General features: G+C 50.5%; 1 protein-coding gene and 1 non-coding gene across 2 annotated transcripts in view; both read right to left on the bottom strand.

The window, feature by feature from the left end:
- The window catches only part of INTS3 (integrator complex subunit 3), a 38,773-nt gene extending 18,509 nt beyond the window's left edge, over positions 1–20,264 (bottom strand). Inside the window, 6 exon segments of the mRNA XM_039218929.1 lie at positions 1,706–1,772; positions 3,572–3,656; positions 3,849–3,962; positions 8,727–8,810; positions 10,483–10,566; positions 19,586–20,264. Coding sequence (XP_039074860.1) covers positions 1,706–1,772; positions 3,572–3,656; positions 3,849–3,962; positions 8,727–8,810; positions 10,483–10,566; positions 19,586–19,729 — 578 coding nt within the window. The 5' untranslated portion in view covers positions 19,730–20,264.
- On the bottom strand, positions 10,075–10,176 carry LOC120221541. The gene has a single exon (XR_005525826.1). It is a non-coding gene; the product is annotated as a U6 spliceosomal RNA (small nuclear RNA).
- Positions 20,265–21,513: the final 1,249 nt, after the last annotated feature.

The following is a 21,513-nucleotide window of genomic DNA, read 5'->3' as shown; positions in this document are numbered from 1 at the left end:
CACGATCTGAAAAGAACATGATTTTGGATGGCAAAGCTTGTTTTCCCAGTAGTTGTTAAATTTCTCTGGGGGAGAAGGTAATGAGTTGTGTGCTCCCTGCTGCTTTAAAAAGGGTAGGGAGACAGTGGGGAGAGAACAAAACTCCAAAGCGGTCTCAAGTGCCAAAACTGGGGAGCCATCTCCCTGAAGCAAGTACTTGTAAGGGCTTTGGTACCCCTGCTGGAAGCCAGGGAACCAGAGAAAGAAATTTAATTAAGCTAACCAGGCAACATCCTGATTCCGGAAAAGTAATCAAGACACCTAATTAAAAGACTCTAGTCTTTTCCTTTCACAGAATGAACACAGAAGCTAAGGACAATGGGGAGGCTCTCCCCGACATGCTACCTGTTAATTCCATGGCCTTAGAGACCCTTAGGAAGGAAGGAGAAGGGGGGATGTGGAAGAAGACTTTGTTTTGTCTGGTTTTTGAGAGAGCAAGCGAGTGAGCAAGCATGCGAGTAGGGAATGGGCAGAGGTAGGAAGAGAATCCCAAGCAGGCTCTGCGCTCTGAGCCCAACACCTAGCTCGATCTCACAACCATGAGATCATGACCAGAGCTGAAATCAAGAGTTGGACACTTGAAACCGACTGTGTCACCCAGGCATCCCAAGAAGATGGTTTTAAACATCTAGGGATTCATTTACACCAAAGGATTTGAGTTTTTATTGGACAGGAGCAGAGGGAGGGCGGTTATCTACCCAAGTGAGGGAACTGCAGCTTTACCACGGAGGAGCAGAAACAAAATGAAAACGACCATCTAGGAAGACTGTGAGCAGGGGGTGAATGCATCTGAGTCCTGGGATGGGGTAATAAAGAGAAGAAGAAAGTGAGACCATCGGACCCAGGACACCAGAAGGCACAGAGACCCTGCAAGAACGTGCTAGGATCTCCGGGGCTGTGCAGTGGCCCCAAGCCAAGTGCCCAAGGCCAAGCCGCAGCAGAGAGTAGAGCCCAGGGCACCAGGTGGCGCCCAGCTCTCTGCTGGGGCCGTGCCCGGAATATGTGTGAATAAGGGAGGAAGTCTGTTCTTCTGAAGCACAGGAAATATGGACATTCGACTACTGTGCTGGCCTCGCAGATAACAGACTCAGAAGACAAGCAACAGGAGACCAAGAGGAGGCCTCCCCCCCAACAAGTTCAAATATGGAACAGCCCTTATAAAATTTCTGGTCCTTTGACGGGAAAGGGAAAGAACTGGCCAGAAGCCCAGTGTATCCCCCTTAGGCCCTCTACCACTGCAGCCCCCCAGGCCTGTGTGCTAACTTGAGCAGAGTTCCCAGGCCCGTTACCTCCTCGTTCCCACCGCTCCGCCTGCCACTTCAAGAGAGCAGGGGTTGTTGGGTGGAGAGCCTCGGAAGGGAGAAAAGGGGTACCTGCCAGGCCTGAGTGGTTGGCTGGCCCCACTCTGCTGAGCTCATTCTCCCATGTCTCCCCCCAAAAGATAAACATTCCAAGGAGGTCTGGATCAAAAATAAACCTTTATCAGATGAAACTAGTTTTTCCTGGGCTCTGAGATATTTTGGCAAAGACCTCTGTCCCACCCCTCATCCCCTGGACCATGCCATGGCCTTGATTCTTCCACTTGCCCTCCCTCCCCCGCCTCACCTTCTCTAACCTTAGGTGTTCTCAGGCCACCCACACCTGTACCCGTCATGGTGGACTCTACCTCTGCTCTGTCAGGATATCCAGGACACTCTCTGCCAACCAGATATTTTTTGCAGTAACATCTCCACCTGATTTCAAAGGGGGAGAAAACAGAACAAGAATGGCTTTGATTAGCAGGTCCACTAATCCAACACAGTTTACCCATCCTGCTTCTCCATCCCTAACTGGAGGTTCTGAGCATTGGAAAATCTTTCTGTTCAGTCACACTTTGAAGTTTCCCTTTTGCCTCCACAGAGAAAAGAAGGGAAAGTTCTAGAATTTTCCAGAAACCAGAGCTGTTACTTTTCCATAGATTGGGGGTTGAAGTGGGATACTCTGACCCTGGAAATGGAATGTCTGGGACACAGACATGAAGAGCCCCTGGTTAGAAAAAAGGGTGACATCTCAAATAGTGCCTGAGATACAGGCAGCCAGTGACAATGGCCATCCAGCATCAGGATGTCCCAAATCCCAAGTCAGGCACATGACAGGCCAAGGGTTTCTTGTTTCCAGGTATCACGGTCTTCTGTGCTTGCTATGGAACTTCCTAGGGCAGAATTACATGTGGCAATGCCAGACCAAAGCCCAAGGATGAGAAGTGGAGACTGGAAAGACCAAACAGGGAAGGAAACACGAGGAGGTAAAAGAGCCAGTACAACACCATGCTTGCTCCTTCCGAGTTTAAAAAGTCCACGTCAGGGTGCCTGAGTAGCTCAGTCAGCTGAGCATCCAACTTCAACTCAGGTCGTGATCTCTCACTTCATGGGTTCAAGCCCCGCGTCAGGCTCTGTGCTGTTAGCTTTGGGCCTGGAGCCTGCTTCAGGTTCTGTGTCTCCCTCTCTCTCTCTGCCCTTCCCTGGCTCACACTCTGTCTCTCTCCGCCTCCCCTGCTCGTGCTCTGTCTCTCTCAAAAATAAACAGTAAAAAGAAAAAAATTAAAAAAAAAAAAGGTCACATATCACACAGGGTAAGGTTTATGCTCATCGAAACAGGAGTACCGGGTTACAGACAATCCTAAAGGGGACGTGAGGAACCAACGGGAACGAGGAGATAGCGGAGCAGGTGATTTTTAAACAAACACGTGATTTGGGGAGAAGAGGCAGCATGGGCAGGCCTCTTGGATATTCAGTGGCTCGGACTGATGTCACTGATGCCAACAAGATAATAAAACCAAAATGTCAGGGTCCCTTCTGTGACACAGTTCTTCCCTCAAACTGGTCCCCAACAGATGCCATAAATATTTGGAAGCAAGAGCTGAAACATGGGAGTGGAGCCAAGGAAGACACTTGGGTTTCTGAAGGCATAATTCATGGGAACAAATGATCTGCCCTCCCCTCTCTTCCCATTCCCTCCAGATCTTTCCTTTTTTTTTTTTTAATGTCTTTATTTTGAGAGACAGAGACAGAGAGCAACCAGGGGAGGGGCAAAGAGAGGGAGACACAGAATCTGAAGCAGCTCCAGGCTCTGAGCCGTCAGCACAGAGCCCAACGCGGGGCTCGAACCCACGAACTGTGAGATCATGACCTGAGCTGAGGTCAGACGCTTAACTGACTGAGCCACCCAGGCGCCCCCTCTCCAGATCCCTCCTTGTCCAACTTGCCATGAAACCCCAGAGTAAGGACTGGCTAAACCAGGCCAACTATTCTACACTGTGCACTGAGTTTGGCAGGAAGGAAAACAAGGCAGGACATACTGCTTCAAGAGACCCCTCCCCCTATGACTTTTCCATTTCTGCCTGCAGCATGTGTGGCCAGAAGAGGCCTGTCTCAGAAGGAAAGAATCCAGGCAACCCAGGAACTGAAACCCCCAGGCCCTTCACTGTCCTCCACAGCCTGCACCCAGCCTCTGGGCTCCTCTCTCTCCTTTGCACTCCTGCCATCCGACTCACCGGCAATCTGCTTCATGAACGTCATGCAGACACCGTCGGCGCCCAGAACCGCACTCTTCACTAGCTCCCGCACCAGCCACACCAACTAAAGGAGAGAGGAGACGGATGAAGGGAAGGGCCTGTAAATCTGAGGAAGGGGTAAATCCGACCATGTTACAGTTTAGGTGTACGAAGGTGGGGCATGTCACCCGATTCCGCTTTCCCTTTCCTCTGAGAGAGAGGGTCCGTCCTCTCTTGTGTCTTCGAGCTGGCTCTCCCTCTCCGTTCCCAGCCTTACCTGAGTGCGGCAGGTATCCTGCAGCTTCAGGTACTTCTCCATAAGTATCTGGTTGATCTTGTTCAGGACAATATTCATGCCGTCACGACTCACCAGAGCCAAGTCCCGGTAACACTGTGAGAAGCAAGGTTGTAAGCAGCTGGTAGACTGAGGACAGGTTCCCCCCTTCACCTTAAATACCGCTCGTGGGATTCAAGTGGCCACTGTGGATGCTTCTGCCCTTCCACCCCAACCCATCCCTGGTGCGGTCACGCAGGGCGGGAAAAAGGCACGGAGCTCCTCTCCGAGAAGGCAGGAAAGCCTCCTGAGAAGAGCTCCTCGTCCCCCCACGTCTCTTCTTAGAAACTGTCCCACTGTTTCCTGCCACAAGCCGGGCAAAACCAGGTGGAGGCCATCTGCTCTTCATCTGCCAGTGAAAGGTCGCTGCAGGATGGGTTTGGTTGAACAGACCAGAAAGGATCTCAAAGAGGGTTTTGGCCTTGCAATGACTCAACCAGATGAAGCAAAGGGCTAGGGGCATTAGGGTAAAGGATCCAGGGACCAGGGCCCCAGAGAGAAAGGGCAGAAACAAACTGAACTTCCGTAACTAAATATTGTTCTTTGCTCTGCCAAGCACTGAACAAGGATGGGTCCTCAGGCGCACCCAGCCCTGGGACAGGGGAGGGAAGGTACACCCGTCTTCGAGTGCGCTTGCTCCCCTTCCCGAGAGCATTCTCACCCTGGCTGCCTGGAGAGCAGATTCCCAGAGGAGGGAGGCCTCAGTAGCCCCCTGAGCTGCAGGCTGTCAGGGTCTCAGCACAAAGGGTAAAATTAGGTGGGTGGCACCCCACCACCTTCAGAAAGCAAGCGGCGTCAACCCCGAGAGCAGTGGTGCTGAGCTAACGTGCGCTGGCAGCGCGCACCAGCTCCGTACCGTGCGTGCGCTGCATCGGAACCCTGTAACCACCCTGTCAAACAGCCACCACCAGTTACTATCTCCGTTCTTACTGATGAAGAAATAGGTACAAGGAAGTAAAGTAATTTGCCCCAGGTCACTGAAGAGACGGAAGAAAAGCCAGAATCAAGTCCAGGCAGTCCCGTTCTAGATTCCATGCTCTTAACACCTCTGCCGGTGCTAGAAATAGCTGCGAGAGGAGGCTACTGGGGAGGGAGGGAAGGAACTAAGGTGGCTGTGAGACAACTGCATCCCTAAGCTCTTTCACCATCAGCGTCCGGAAGGGAAGTGCTCCCCCTGTGCTCCGGCCTCGCTGTGAGGAGCGACTCCTGAGACCTCAGGTACTGTTACTTCCTCCGGCTTCTCCTGACCATAAGTCAAACAACCGATCTGATAAAAACACCAACACTGAGAGATCCCTCATGTGCCACAACTTTGCATACCCAAAGCAGAATTTAATTATCTTCTGTGTCTGAGATCAAAAAGTACAAGCAAACTGGGGGCGGGGGAGGGGGGCGCACCTGGGTGGCTCAGTTAAGCGTCCAACTCTTGATTTTGGCTCAGGTCACGATCTCATGGTTCTTGGGATGGAGCCCCGTGGTGGGCTCTGCACCTCCCTCAGTCTCTGCCCCTCCCCCACCCGTGTGCGTGCGCTCTCTCAAAAATAACCGCTAGAAGTAAAAAACCAAAAAAATACAAGCAAAGGAATAATTAATGGATCCGGGAACCTAGTCAGCTACAGCTAACAGCGTAGGGTGGTCACTTAATTAAAGGTGCTTCAGCCCTGGAGCCTCCCCTGGAGGTGTGACTTACAGGGCGGGCAGGGGGAGGAGGGAGCCGGAGGCAGGGGAAGAGCCACGTCAGGACAAAGACAGAGACCAGACTCACCAGAGAGAAGCCCTGTGTCTGTTCCACAAAGAGCAGAAATGCAGAACGGACCCAGGACGGGGAAGGAGGACAAGTCTCTCAGGAGGCACATGGACAGAGAAGACAGACGATCCCGTCTGCCCGATCCTGTGTGCCACGCGGGCCTTACCAACCACACTGCTGCTGACACATGCAGCCAAGCACCAGGGCACCCCTCCGGATGCTGCCAGTGGCCTCACCAACCCCTGTGCTAGTTTTCTGACTGGCTTTGAAGAGAAGTAGATGTAAAAAAAAAAAAAAAAAAAATTCAGAGGAGAGAAGCAGAGGAAGAAAGGAAAGGTGACAGGAGGCCATGGAGGCAGCGCTTCTGCCCCAGAACCTCCAGGCTGAGCCCAGGCAGCCTCCAACCTACCTTCTTAACCGAGAACTGCCAAGGCCTGGGTCCTTGACTCTGAGGAAACGAAACTGCCAGACCCTCCGACATCACCTTCACCTCCTAACTGCTAGAGCCTGCCCCTCCCCAGCTTCCTCCTCCCCCAGCCCCTGAGCCAGGCCTGCTCCCAGCTGCTCAGTTCAGACATCAAACAGGAAACAGACAAACTCAAAGACTACAAACGTAAGGGCTGCCAGGAGGGCAGACGAAAGTGAAGAAGGTACAACAAAACCCACCCCAGGCATATTCCAAAGCCAGCCTGCTCTGTCCTTAATGGAGCGCTCTTGTTCGGCCGCCCTTGCCACGCCCGCCAAGACGTCCCAGACGGCTGGCCCCGTGTGCGCACCTGCCCGCCACCTGCCAGCGCGGTCTCCTGCTCTTCCAGAACAGGTGTCTAATGTGCTCAAGGCTCAGTTTCTACTACCACCCTCTCCACCACCCCTGACTCCAATCTCTCAGCCTGTGAAGATCCAGAAGCCAAATCTCCAGTCCATCCTGAGGCTTCTGGTCCAGAGACAGAATTAATCCCAAATAAACCCTTAGAAAACATCCCCCTTCTTTTAAGCTGATGCCTAAAACAATGCATCGGAATCAGTCCTCACCAGTAGCTCCTACCTGAAACTTCTTCAGGACAGGAAGATTTCACAAGGTAATCACCCTTTCAGGGAGAAGGACCAAAGTACCTCAGAGACATGCCACACGTTCTTCCCACACTATGACCTGGTTCAAGGTCTCTCAATGAATCACTACCTGCTAGCTCATTTCCCTAAAACCAAGTCTTCTGACCCCCCAGCCCCACCTGCTTTGTCTGAAGAGCCTTGACCCAGGGGCCTGTCAGCCTCAGATGCTCCAGGGAGGGGATTTACTTGGAAACAGCTGGCACGTGACCACAATCCCGGTGCAGCCGTCAGCAACTTGAGACCCAGGGCAGGAGGGGCCTGGGCTCCCCCCGGGGTTGTCCCAGGGCAAAAAAAAGACAAAGTGCTCTAGCTCTTGGCCATGTCTGAATGGCCAAATCCATGACACAATGAGCATTATGATGCAGAGGCCTATGGCCTTTCACTGCCAGGCTAGGCAAAGAGCTAGAAATCCCCCCCACACACCCTGCCCCCATCACTGAGGTTTACTCATTTACCCCAGCAGATTCCCGTCCCACCGGGAACAAACGAAGCCAGCAGACTGGACCAATCTGCACTGAGGTGACCGCACGACATTTAACTGTATTTATAAACGCCCACGTAAACGGAAACAAAACCTTAACCCTCAACCGCTTCGCCCCCATCTCTGCCATAATTTCTTTAAAACAGAGCAGCTAGACTGGGTCATGTTACTGTTTAACACCACCAAATTGGAGACACTCATTTGTCTTCCATGATCTTGATGATAAATCCAGTATGAAAATGAAATGTCAATTTAATTCAACAAGGTTCCAGCCCAGAAATGGCCTGGGACACCAAGGACCTGTGAGTACACGCTGTTCTTCCATGTTACACACACCCTGGACGCTCCTCCCAGCGGCACCAGGGGACGACAAACAGGTCGGGCTGTCCTGCTCACACGCCCTCCCCTGAGTTAATTCAAGCCGCTATGCCAGAGGGCCATGGCACCCTGTCCTTGTCCCTGATGGGGATTTTCTTTGGTACTCCTTGAACAAATGACAATGTCTCTGACCTCTAATTACCTTACAGGAAACCTGGGAGCGGTTTGGCAAGAAGGGACAGAGCCACCAACCTCATATGGCTTTTGAGAAGATTAAATGAGATCCTGTCTGGATCGAGCCCAATATAGTGCTGGCCACAGAGGACGTACGTTCCCCTTGTTCAAGGAAGGGCCAATAAGAATACTGAATGTCCCCACTCCAAGCTCCTGTTGGCGTCACAGTGTTAATGCCAAACACCAGACATATCTTTCTAAACCATGGCCCCAAAGCTCAAAGGACACGGAACTGCTACATGGGGGAAACCTGTAGAGGCAAAAGGCAGAATTTTGCTTTTTTTTTTTTAATGAAAGAATGGAATCCAAAGAGATCGTCCTGTCTAATCCCTCACCCCAAAGAAGGATCCACGTAAAGCATTCCAAATAAAGGAGATTCTTCTGTCTGTGAAGATCCCAGACTAGCTCCCACACAGCACTCATGAAACAGTCTGGCCCCCATGGGCTCCTGGTTCTCCTGGTCACTACGCGACTGCTGCATCAATCATCAGCATGAAGCTGTTAGATCCTACTCACGGCAGTGTTAAGCCTGCGTCCCGTTCAGCTACCAGTGACAGACCCTGCAAACTACAACTCACAAGCTTCCGGGTAAAGACTCTCAATGGACCTGGTTGCACTTGCTCACTTTTCTTCTCCGGATTAAACCCCGACTCTCATAGCCTTGACCATCAATCTACAACGTACAACTCTTCAAATGCTCTTCCATTGCCACAAATGCCTTTTTTTCCCCTTTAGCTTCAAAATCTAGAAAGGATTGGAGTCAGAGAATGACTAATTCACTGGGAGTAAAACGGGAGCTGGAAGCGTACCTGGAGAACAAGGTGACCCAGCTCCAGCCAACAGGACTGGCACTATGTCAGCTAACCATAAGTTCCACCACATCCCCAGATTCTATGAGGAGAGCCCGTGAGCTCAGAGCAGGGAGACTTACCTTCTGGGCTTGGGCAGGTTCAGTGAGGACAAGGGTGAAGAGGCCCAGGCAGATTTCCTCATGCTGGGGGGGGCCTTTGCACACCTGGGATATGAGGAAGGAAAATAGCTGGTTGTCACTCACAGGACAAAAGTTCCTGAACACAGTTTCTCCCAGAAAACTCGGATAACCTGCAAAGGAGAATCAACTCTTCTATCTGATGATTTCCTTCTCCTAAAAGTGATGAAGCATCTATTTCAGGAGAGAGGCAGAAGGAAAGGACAGACCCTTATTGCTTTCTTCAAGAGTTAACGCAGGCCAGCATTTAAAATGGGAACAAAGGGGCGCCTGGCTGGCTCAGTCAGTGGAGTATGCAACACTTGGTCCTGGGGTTGTAGGTTCAAGCTCCATGTTGGGTGGAGAGGTAACTGAAAAAAAAAATCTTTCGGGGGCGCCTGGGTGGCTCAGTCAGTTGAGATCCGGTTTCCACTCAGGTCATGGTTCATGAGTTTAATCCCCATGGCAAGCCCTGTGCTGACAGCTCAGAGCCTGGAGCCTACTCTGAATTCTGTGTCTCCTTCTCTCTCTGCCCCTCCCCAGCTCACACTGTCTGTCTGTCTCTCAAAAATAAACATTTTTAGGGGCGCCTGGGTGGCTTAGTCGGTTAAGCGTCCGACTTTCGCTTAGGTCATGATCTCGCGGTTCGTGGGTTCGAGCCCCGCGTCGGGCTCTGTGCTGACTGCCAGCTCAGAGCCTGGAGCCTGTTTCTGATTCTGTGTCTCCCTCTCTCTCTGACCCTCCCCTGCTCACGCTGTCTCTCTCTCTCTCCTAGAAATAAATAAAACATTAAAAAAATAAAATAAAATAAAATAAACATTTTTAAAAATTTAATAATAAAAGATTTCAAAAACTAATAAATAAAATGGAAAAAAATCCTACTCTATACTCTATCATCTTTACCAGACCTTAACAGCCTCCAGGAGGGAAGGAGGCAGCTGCAAAGTCAGTCGGGGAGTAATAGGCATACCTATCAAGTCAAGACCTTGGGCAGATCGTTGAACCTCTGGTATTTATAAGGAGAAAACTTAATAAAAATAATATACTATTGGGGTGCCTGGGTGGCTCAGTCAGTTAAGCGTCCGACTTCAGCTCAGGTCATGATCTCACGGTTCATGGGTTCAAGCTCTGCGTCGGGCTCTGTGCTGACGGCCAGCTCAGAGCCTGGAGCCTGTTTCTGATTCTGTGTCTCCCTCTCTCTCTGACCCTCCCCTGCTCACGCTGTCTCTCTCTCTCTCAAAAATAAATAAAAAACATTAAAAAAATAATATACTACTAATAAAAAGGAAATACTAAGCACCCACTATGTGCCAGGAATTACTTTAAGATCTTTACGTGTCATCCTTGCGCAGGGGCCATGCTAATCTTCTCTGTATCATTCCAATTTTAGGATATGTGCTGCCGAAGCGAGCACTACTTTAAGATCATTACATATACTATTTAAAATGCTTTCAACTTCACAGATTAGGAAATGTAAAGGATCAAATATGAGAATGATTTGCAAAGACAAAAAGTCACTACAGAACTAGGAGTTATTTTTAAAAGCTATTTAAAGACACCTAAGTTCCAAGAGACATATCCCCAGGGTGAGACCGAGAAGAGAGGAGCTGAGACATTCATTTTGGTCCCTCATTCCCAGGTGCGAAGTGCTTCTATCTTCTGGATCATGTCTCTGAATGTCCGAAGCAGTGGAAACAGCTGGGGGAGAGCACATACTCACGTGGGCATTGAGGGCATCGTTGGCCTCCCTCTCGGACACACCAGTAGTCATCGATGTCACAATGCCCATACATCTCTCCAGCCTCTGTGAAGGGGTGAGAGAAAGTTCAGAGTGTCATACCACCACCTGCAAAGTATTTCTGGCCCCAACGAGTTTTCAAGAAATGTAAACCTCATCATACCTCTAGATCTAACTACCAGTTTACAAGTAAAGCTACACAGGGTATAATCAGCAGAATCCGGAGTGTAGAAATGATGACAGTAATCTGGTTCTTTAACACAGAAACTGCAAGGGAAAAAAGCAGGGAGGGAGAAACCCATGTACTAAAAGAGACTTAAGACTGTAGCCCATTGAGAGGTACCTGGCTGGCTCAGTCAGCATGTGACTCTTGATCCTCACTGGGTATCTTAAAAAACAGGGGCACCTGGATGGCTCAGTCGGTTGAGCATCCACCTTCGGCTTGGGTCATAATCTTGGAGTTCGTGGGTTCAAGCCCCACGTCGGTCTCTGTGTTGACAGCTAGCTCGGAGCCTGGAGCCTGCTTCCGATTCTGTGTCTCCCTCTCTCTCTGACCCTCCCTTGCTCATGCGTGCTCTCTCACTCTCAGAAATGAATAAAAACACTAAAAAATTGGGGCGCCTGGGTGGCTTAGTCGGTTGAGCGTCCGACTTTCGCTTAGGTCATGATCTCGCGGTTCGTGGGTTCGAGCCCCGCGTCGGGCTCTGTGCTGACTGCCAGCTCAGAGCCTGGAGCCTGTTTCAGATTCTGTGTCTCCCTCTCTCTCTGACCCTCCCCTGCTCATGCTGTCTCTCTCTCTCTCAGAAATGAATAAAAACACTAAAAAATTGGGGCGCCTGGGTGGCTTAGTCGGTTGAGCGTCCGACTTTCGCTTAGGTCATGATCTCGCGGTTCGTGGGTTCGAGCCCCGCGTCGGGCTCTGTGCTGACTGCCAGCTCAGAGCCTGGAGCCTATTTCAGAGTCTGTGTCTCCCTCTCTCTCTCTGACCCTCCCCTGCTCATGCTGTCTCTCTCTCTCTCTCTCTCTCCTAGAAATAAAATATTAAAAAAAAAAAAACACTAAAAAATTAAAAAAAAAAATTCTAGCCCATTGAATAAAATAAGAATCCTCTAATAGATATGCACATAATAAACAGAAGAAAAGGGACGGCTCTTCCGTACGGCAGAGTGCCAGCTGATAAACGCAGATGGAATGACTGAGTCAGGCAAATATCATCAACGGCTCCTAAAACCAGAGATGAAACTTGGGCAAGACAATATTTACTTGGGTTCAAAAATACCTGACAACAAAAGGAAAATAGTAACTGCAGGAAATTCTGGAAGATACTACCTTAACAAAGTGATCAAAGCTAACATCCCCAGTAAGGACACACTGACCCGACACCGCATGCCCCAACAGGGTGCATGGAAAAGGCTAGAACAGCACCCGTACAGTTTTCTGTCCCAAAATGAATTCTCTCAATCAAATCACAAAGAAATTTCAGACAACCCAGTTTGAGAGATATCTTACAAAATAACTGACCTGTCAAAAAGCATTTAAGGTCATGAAAGACAAAGACAGACTAAGAATTCTGCTTCAGATTGAAGAATTAGAGAGGGCACCTAAATGCCACTTGTGTGTGTCCTGGATTGCTATAATGGACATTGTTGGACAACTGGGAAAGTCAGAGTATGTTCTAGAACAGTAACATATCGACATTAAATGTTCTGATCTTGACAACAGAGCAATGGTTATGTAACTGAAGATCTTTGTTCTTAGGAAATACACAATGAAGTATTTAAACCCTAAGTGGTGTCATGGCTGCAATTTACTCTCAAAAGGTTAAAACAGTAATAGATACACAGACAGATGTTAATAACCACTGAATAACCTGGATGAAGAGTACACGGGAATTCTATGTATTATAATATTTCTCTAAGCTCTAAATTTTAAAATAAAAAACTTAAAAAATTAAAGAAAAACGGACCTGAGTGTTTCAGTTGGTTAAACGACCAACTGCTGATTTTGGTTCAGGTCATATCTCACAGTTCATGGGCTAGACTCCCACATTGGGCTCTGTGCTGACAGCATAGAACCTGCTTAGGATTCTTTCACTCTCTCCCTCCCCCCCCATCAAAATAAACAAACAAACTTGGGACACACACTCCGTTGAGTGTGTGCCCCAACTCTCGGCTTAGGTCATGATCTCAAGGTATCACGAACCCGAGCCCCACCCACATCAGGCTCTGTGCTGACAGTGCCGAGCTGACTTGGGATCCTCTCTCTTTCTGCCCCTCCCCTACTCATGCTGTCTCTGTCTCTCTCAAAATAAATAAACATTTAAAAAATTAAACTTAAAAATTAAACATATCAAGCAAGGGGCACCTGGGTGGTTCAGTCGGTTAAGCGTCTGACTTCAGTTCAGGTCATGATCTCATGGTTTGTGGGTTTGAGCTCCGCATCGGGCTCTGTGCTAAGAGCTTGGAGCCTGGAGCTGCTTCAGATTCTGTGTCTCCCTCTCTCTCTGACCCTCCCCTGCTCACACTGTCTCTCTCTCAGAAATAAATTTAAAAATTTTTAAAAAGATTAAAAAAACAAACATATCAATCAAATGTAACATGTGGTCCTTGTTGGGAATACTGACTTGAACATACCAATTAGAAAAAGAAGTTATGAGTCAACCAATTTGAACAATGAATGTTTTATTACATTAAAAAATTACTATTAACATTTTTAGGTGTGACACTGAGGCTATATTAAAAAAAAAAAAAACACCTTCCCTCACAGACATACACTGAAGTATCTACAGATGTAATGATTTATCTTGGATTTGTTTCAAAATAATCCAGAGATGGGGGAGATAAAACAAGATTACCAGGGACTGATAAGTATGGAAGCAGCAATGGCTCCAGGGGAAGTATTCTATTCTACTTTTTAAAGTCTGAAATGTCTCCCCAAAAAGTTAAAAACACTTTATTATTTTTATTTTTTTAAATCTTTTTAACATCTGTTTAATTTTGGGAGAGAGAGAGAGATAGACCATGAGCGGGAGAGGGGCAGAGAGAGACAGAGACACAGAGACACAGAATCCAAAGCAGGCTCCAGGCTCTGAGCTGTCAGCCCAGAGCCTGACAGAGGGCTCGAACCCTCGAACCATGAGATCATGACCTGAACCAAAGTCGGACGTTTAACCAACTGAGCCATCCAGGTGCCCCAAAACAAATTTTAAGAAATGAGTGTGAGGAAAGAAAAGGACTAATGGAGAAAAGGCCAAGCTGCCTGAGCCTCTGGTCAAACAAAGGTGGGGGCAGCTGCATCAAAGTCCACCCAAGAGCCACTCTAGTTTCAAAGGCCAAATCTAACATGGTACGGGCTTGACATTATAAGACCTTAGTCACTGCTTCCTATTCCAAAGAAGCATTTAATACTAAATATTGAGAAGATATTGATAAACATATCTCATATTAAATCAGTGAAACACAGGGGCGCCTGGGTGGCTCAGTCGGTTGAGCGTCTGACTTCAGCTCAGGTCATGATCTCACAACGCGTGGGTTTGAGCCCCGCGTCAGGCTCTGTGCTGACAGCTAACTCAGAGGCTGGAGCCTGCTTCAGATTCTGTATCTCCCTCTCTCTGACCCTCCCCTGCTCACGCTGTCTCTTTCTCTCCCTCTCAGAAATAAACATTTAAAAAAAAAAATCAGTGAAACACATCTCATATTAAATCAGTGAGCCTCTCCATTAATACCACCTAACTTACTTCCTTAGTTTTTTAAAACTTTATCTTGAGGAGCACCTGGTGGCTCAGTCGGTTAAGTGTCCAACGTAGGCTCAGGTCATGATCTCGAGGTTCATGGGTTTGAGCCCTGTGTCCAGCCCTGTGCTGACAGCTAAGAGCCTGCTTCAGATTCTATGTCTCCCTCTCTCTCTGCCCCTCCCCCACTCATGCCGTGTTGTCTCTCTCTCTCTCTCTAATATATATAAACATTAAAAAAATAAAAAACAAAGAAACCTTTTATCTTGAGGACTAACCCAAAAACTATTTAAGGAAAACCAATTCCCCATGATGGTGATGCTGGCAAAATGGACAAAGGCAGGCAACTGACTTCCCCCTGATCCCAGAGGTCATTAGAAAACATCTTGCGGGCAGTGCTGTGAGGACCCCATGAATAAGGACAATGGGAAAGAGGTGTAGGAATGAAAGATAATCATGTGTCTCCCTTGACCAACATCCTAAATTTGCCTCCATGCATCCCTGACTAAAAGCATACAGACTGGCACAGAGCAGAACTGTGTTAAGGCAAGGAGCTCCCACAGCCACAAAACTTCAACCTAAATTAGGCCTAAGGCCACTCAGATCTGAAGGTATGGCAACTTCACTGCCCATCAGGTCTGACTAGCCTCCAAATTAGGTCAGATCAGCAGGCTCAGCCTTAACAGACAGCACCTATGTACCTGTGAAAAGGAGCCGTGAGATCACATGAAAACTGAGCTGTGAGATCACATGCCAGCCCGGCTGTGAGATCCATCGTTACTCAGTCCAGCTTCCACATGATAAAGAGAAGGAAGGAAAAACATCAGGTGGGATTTTCCCTTTTTAAATCATATCCCTCTGTAACTCAAGACAGTTATCAATGACTGGAGAATCAGTTCCTCCAGCTGCTAAAGCCTGTGTACCCTGCCCAGGTCAACAAGCGGCTGCACAGCACCCTAAAATTCCAGATGTTACTTCCTACTCAAAGGAAGAAGACCTGCTGAATCAACAGCGCTGCGAGAGAAGTCAAACAGCATCTAGCTAACGAGCAAACGAATAAGCATGGTAGGGAAGGAACCCCCTCACCACCTGCCAGCCTTAAGCTAATCTTGGCTGAGTTCCTTAGCTTCTCTAAACCCTGGTTTTTTATCCGAAAAATAGAAAAAGCCCTGTATCACAAGGTTGCTCTGAGGATCACACAAGACAACATATGTGAAGACACCTAGCACACAGCCTCGGTTAAAGTATAATCTTCCATCTGTGAAAAAGCTGAACAACTACACAACTACGTCTAAGAGGACTAGACCACGTCCATATCTCCTGCTACTACTTCTAAGGGCAGGTACTTAAAGATTCCTGAAAACTGAAGGGTGCCTCAGGGGGCTGACCCTTGATTTTGGATCAGGCCATGACATCATGGTTCTGCAGACTGAGCCCTGTGTCAGCACAGAGCCAGCTTGGGATTCTCTCTCTCTCCCTCTCTTTCAAAATAAACAAGCAATAAAAAACAAAACAAAACAAAACACCACTGCTGAAAACTGAGCCCTCCTACTATAGGACATGGGTAAGTCCCTAACAAGGCTGTACAGGGTCCTCTCCTAACCACCCTCTGTAAACTTGGGCCTTCTAGGAGAGAAGAGTAAAGGGTAGAGGAGGCTGGAGGAGGCCTGACTGATGGGCCCAGCACCAGGACCCTCATGCAAAGCTGGATACACAGCCCTATGGGCTGGCCGAGTTTCTGGCTATGATGTAACCACAGAGACCTTGGACAGAACCAGGTTTCTCTAGGCCCCTCCCTGATATTCTAAGCTCCACTCAGAGGCTTGAGTCAGTGCTATGGGTCACTGCCCGGTCAAGAACAAAAGTGGCCTCTTGGAATAGGGAGGCCCAGCTAAGGATGTAGGAAGTGAGAGAGTCCAGAATCTGGATGCATGGATAAAAGCAATGAGGAAAGAAATGTGGGGCCCAGGCCTTCCCAGGCAACAGAAATATAAAAGATGCTGCTCTTCCCCAAACTACAGAAATTACTTCGTACAACAGAGATGGGAGAATTACTTACAAATCACTGGGAGTGACAGAAGGATGACATCCCCTCAAAGACGGCCACAGAAGTCAGATCCCTACCGTCAAGTAGCAGCACCCTGTCACCCCAGTCTCCAAAGGTCCCCGGGAAAGACGGAATCATACACGCGGCCGCCAACAACTGCTGGCAGCGTGGCTATTCCGAGCAAGCCCCCATGGTGGCACCTGATTGCTGAGTGAGTACCTACCATCTCGAGGAGCTTCTGAAATGATGTTTCTAGCACTAAAACGGCCTGACCGTATTCTCCACAACAGCAGCGGCAGATGGAGTGGGGCCGGAGGGGAGGGCCACCCCCCTGTGTACACCTGAAGCTTGAGACTGAAGTCAGAGAGATTCCTCTAACCTCCCTGTTTCCCTTCCCCCCAGAAAGGTGGACATACAGTCTGGTCAAAAAAGTATATATTGAATACCGCTCTCTCTTATGGCAAGTCTGTGGCCCTGAGAGACCAAATTCCACTGCCTTCAGGAAAAGAAAATATGGTCCAACCTACCATATCCCCGAGGGCCCACGTTAATAAAGAGTTACTGAGTAACCTGGGTTCCAAGTAGTCTACAGCCAAGAGTCACTCCTAAGTGAAATGAGGGTTTTAGGAGAAAAAACGAGATGACTCAAAGCCAGTTCCCTGGAGATTCTTCATAGACAGGGTTATGAATTGTTCCCTGGAGACAACCTGCAAGGGATGCATCCCCACCTAACGCAACCCAAAGGCCTGTCCGCTGCTAAGAGGGAGTCCCGGCTTGTCTGACCTACAGCCCCTGCTCCCAGCCTGACTTCAAAGGAGACCGGGTCCTTCCTGGCGAGGGATGACGAGGGGCTACATGTCCTAAACGCCTCCAAATTTTGGCACTATTTTTATCTCCTTCCCCAAATTGGGATGGGATGGGCAAGAATTTCCCCTTCCAAGAGAGGAACAGAGCCAAAGAGAAGAAAGGAGACAGCAATGTTCCCTTGGGGAAGAGTCCTAGCTCCTGCCTGGGACGCCCTTCAGCAGCATTTCAATCTCCTGGACTCTGGAGGCCGCTCCCCATCACACGCCAGCCTCTTCACCGCCTTCACCAGGCTTTTGTGAATTTGTTGTTCTTGTTTTTCACCTTGCTGCGGGTGTGCTATCTCGGTCTTCAGATGATAAACTGTGTAAGGTACGTATAGGACTCCCTCAGCCTGTTCTATCAGAATCGGCACACAGGGGACATATACAGTAAGGAAACTACCTCTGTGTTCCTGGGAGACAGGTGGGCCTGAGACGGAAAACCAGCACACCCAACAGAGCCCAGTCCCTCACCACCAGAGATCCGTGGGGAGGCCCAGAGGAAGAAGCCAGTAAGTCTTGCCCTTGGAAACCCTCTTATCTAGTGAGAACCACACACGTGGGTTAAAAACAGTGGTAAGGCTCGATGGAAAATTCAAATGTAAAGGGCAAAGGCCAAAAAAGGAAAAGGGGGAGCCAAGCCCTGCTGGGAAACATCTACACCACAAAGGATAGGAGGAGGAGGAGAGACCCTCCCCTCCCTCCCCCTTCTCTCTGGAAACAGTTGAAAGTTCACTCTCCGTCCAAAACAGCAGAAATAAATAAATAAATACGTGCGTACTTCCTCTCTTTTACGGCCCCCTCCTGCCACATCACCGAGCCTACAGCAAACGCATCACTGTGCAGAACACGACGCTGCACTACTCTCAAGTACAGACTGGCAGAGGCAGGACGAGCCCTCTGGCAATCAGGGCTGGGAAAAAACAGATTTTCATCCTTGAGGTCCTTTCCCCTCCACCCAAACTGCTGGGGGAATCAAAGGCAGTCACCTCTTCTCCTCCGACAGGTCTAGAGCTGCAGTGCCTCAACACAGATCTCAATACTCTGACAATGACTGGCTATTTCTAAAAAAGTGGATAATTCAAAGTGCCAGACAACCCTAAAGTCATTTCTGTTTTGAGACTGCGTTATTCTTGGAAGCACCGTTTATGTTCCTAATTATATCTACCTTAGCTCAGAAAAGCGAGGGCAGAAAAGTTTGATTGATCTAAATGCACTCAGAATCATGGGGGAGAAGCACCATGGGAAATCAGCCTGCGTGCAGACACGGGCTGATGAGAGCCCGTTATATCCAGCCACCTGGATGTGCAAAGTTCATTTTTGCGTGTATGTTCTCCCATTTTGTACCTAAACCAACATTTTTTTTTCAGATCTAAACTATGAATTCCACTTATCTGCCCGCTCACCCTCTAGTATCTGATCAAGGGCAGTGACAAACTTTGAAGCAGGGAACTGGCCACTGCAGCCCCAGGCCCTGCTGACACACTCATCCTACCCGTGGACGGCCCCCGGGCTGAGCGTACGGGGTCTTACACAAAGTGCACAGCACACACGTCTCAGTTCTGGGTCTCGTTCTCCTAAGCACGTCTCCACCTATCAGTGGAAAGGGATACGTGATGAACTCTGGGTTGTCAGGGACAAGGCAAGGGGAACAAGGGGTAGGGGGGGTAGCTGGTAGTCTCGAATCCCCATTCAGGTCCACAGCGTCACCGCACCGTACCCTCTTTCTCAGCACCCTCGTATGCTTGCTATCTGGTCCTGTTCTGTTTTTTTTTTTTAAGATTTTATTTTTAAGTCATGTCTACACCCAACATGAGGCTCCAACTCACCACCCAGAGATCAGGAGCCTCATCCTACACCATCTGAGCCAGCTAGCCGCCCCAATCTGGCTCTAAAGGACAGTCTCCTAAGTCCCATGCACCCCCTCATTGCACTGCTGTAGCTGATGGTTCCTAACTCAACATTACTCTCTATTCCTTAGGTCTGCCCTCATTCTAAATGCCTGGTTAACGTCACCCTCAAGTGTGTCTACATTAAGCATTACCTAACAGGAGGCTCCAAAGCCTGCTGCAAACTCCTAGCAGCCCCCAAACACCTACACACACACACACACACATTACTTCCTACTCAATATATGGCTTACGTCGGAAGCAGGGTAAACATTAAGAATAACTGTGGTCTGTGCGTGGAAAGGAACGTCAAAATTAAACTCGGTAGATCAGGATGGCTTTTCCCTTCCTCAACACCCCCCACCCATTTTCATCCTAGCGACTGCTGTTGCTATGACTACCTGTCCAGGAAGCTGGCCCACGCTCCCTCCTTCGGGAGCAGGAACTCTGGAGCAGCGTTTGTGCAGCCTTAGAAAACCCCTGAAGGCCTCCTCCCCGACCCCCCACCCCGTATGCGCTCCAGCACCCCTCCTCAACCCAGTTTCTTAACTCCCTTCCCCACCCCCACACCTACCTCCTCTAACTCATCCTTGGCATCCAAACTGGTTGAAAGTAGCAGCCTCCCCCCTCCTGGGGCTCCTGCTCCCGCTCCTCCTCCACCTCCCGCTGCTCCCGAAGCAGCTGCTGCTGCTGCCCCCTTTCCCTTCGGGATCTCCATGGCTGCTGCCCGGAGACGGGAGGAGGCCAGGGGGTGGACGGGACGCAAGTCCTAAAGACGAGGAAACCTGGGTTGCCAGGGCCTGGGGGCGGGAGGGGAGTGCGGCAGGGGAGGGAAGGGCCCCTGTCCTGTCCACCCCGGCCTCCTCTCCCAAAGGCCGCTCCTGCGGAGGCGGCCGGCGCTCTGGGTGCGGCCTCCCGGGCGGCAGCGCCGGGGAGGGGTCTGCACCCACGGAAGGGCTGGAAAGGGAGCCCTGACTTCCGACCCTAAGAGAAACAGGGCAAACCCTAAGTTCCTGCCTCAGGAGGTGGGGGAGAACGGAGTGCTGCCCCTGCAGTAGGGGTAGGAAACCTTCCTGGCTGGTGCCCCAAGGGTGGCGGAGGGAGGCTTCTTGGGATCCGGCCCCCAGGGGGGAGGGGGAGGCAGTGCGCGCTATAGGAGGACACGCAGGACCAGCTTCTCCCCACACCACACGGAGGAGGCCATGGTGGAAGGGCGGGGGGCGGGGAGGCTGAGGGCGGCGGCGGCTGCGGCGGCGGCGGCTCGCGGAGACCGGAAGTGAGGGGCAGCGGCCCAGACCTCGGCCAATCCCGGCTTCCGCGGTGGCGCAGGGTCTCGCAGGAGCTGGTCGACGACTGCCGGCCCGGCTGCCAATGGCAGTGAGACTGACCTGATGGACAACCAGAGCGACCAATCGCCTCCTAGGTTTCCCTCGTAGAGGTGGGAGCGGGGGGGTCGGACGGGACGACTTCCCGGAGGTGGGTGGGCGAGCGAAGCCAGCCGATCAGGAAGGGGTAGCTGCGTCTGCGCGCGCTGCCGGGCGTGCCGTGACGCGCGTGCGCGGCGCCGGCCCCGGCCCTCCTGGCCCGGGCTCCGGCGGCGCGGGCGTGCGCCGGGCCCGCCGCGGTCCCCGCGGGGCGCGCGAAGCCCGGGGTCGGGCGCGCGCCGGCCGAGCGGGGCGCTCACCCCGAAGCAGAGCCAAAGCTGACGTTGTCAGGGTGCGCCGGGCCGCCCCGAGGCGTCTGCGCCCTCGAGTGCCGTCGCTCCCCAGAGGCTGCGGAACAAGCGCCCGGCGCGCGTCAGCAGGCCCGCGCCGGCCCCGCCGACGTGGCTGAGGGACGGGAGCGGCTTCGTGTCCGTCCTGAGGTGCGCGGTCCGGGTCGCCGGGGGCTGTGCTACCCGGTTCCGCCCTGCGCCCCAGCAGCCTTTCCTGTTTCCCCAGGAACGCATTAGCGGTGCCTTCCCGACCCACACGGGAAAACCCATACTCCGCTGGTCGTGCTCTCTACAGTGTAGACAGGGTTACCTTTGAGAGGAAATTACCTTTAAAATTTTTTTTACTTCCTGGGGCGCCTGGGTGGCTCAGGTCACGATCTCGCGGTCCGTTAGTTCGAGCCCGGGCCCCGCGTCGGGCTCTGTGCTGACAGCTCGGAGCCTGGAGCTGCTTCGGATTCTGTGTCTCCCTCCGTCTCTGCTCCACCCCCGCTCATGCTGTGTCTCTCTCGCAATTATTCTCGAAAATGAATAAACGTTAAAAAATTTTTTAATTTTATTTCTTTATTTTGGGAGAGAGAATCCACCTGGAACTTGGCATCATGACATGAGGCCATGACCTCAGATGAGATCAAGAGTCCAAGGCTTAACTGAGTGAGACCTCCAGGTGCCACAACTTTTTTTTCAATGTTTTATTTCCGAGAGAGAGAGAAACAGCGTGAGCCGGGGAGGGTCAGAGAGAGAGAGGGAGGGAGATACAGAATCTGAAGCAGCTCCAGGCTCTAAGCTGT

This window comes from Hyaena hyaena, unplaced genomic scaffold (genome assembly GCF_003009895.1).
Source record: "Hyaena hyaena isolate Hyena2069 unplaced genomic scaffold, ASM300989v1 scaffold_783, whole genome shotgun sequence".
In the NCBI taxonomy this organism is placed as follows: domain Eukaryota; kingdom Metazoa; phylum Chordata; class Mammalia; order Carnivora; family Hyaenidae; genus Hyaena; species Hyaena hyaena.
Note: the sequence above shows the minus strand (reverse complement) of the source record. Positions and strands in the feature narration are given on the sequence as shown.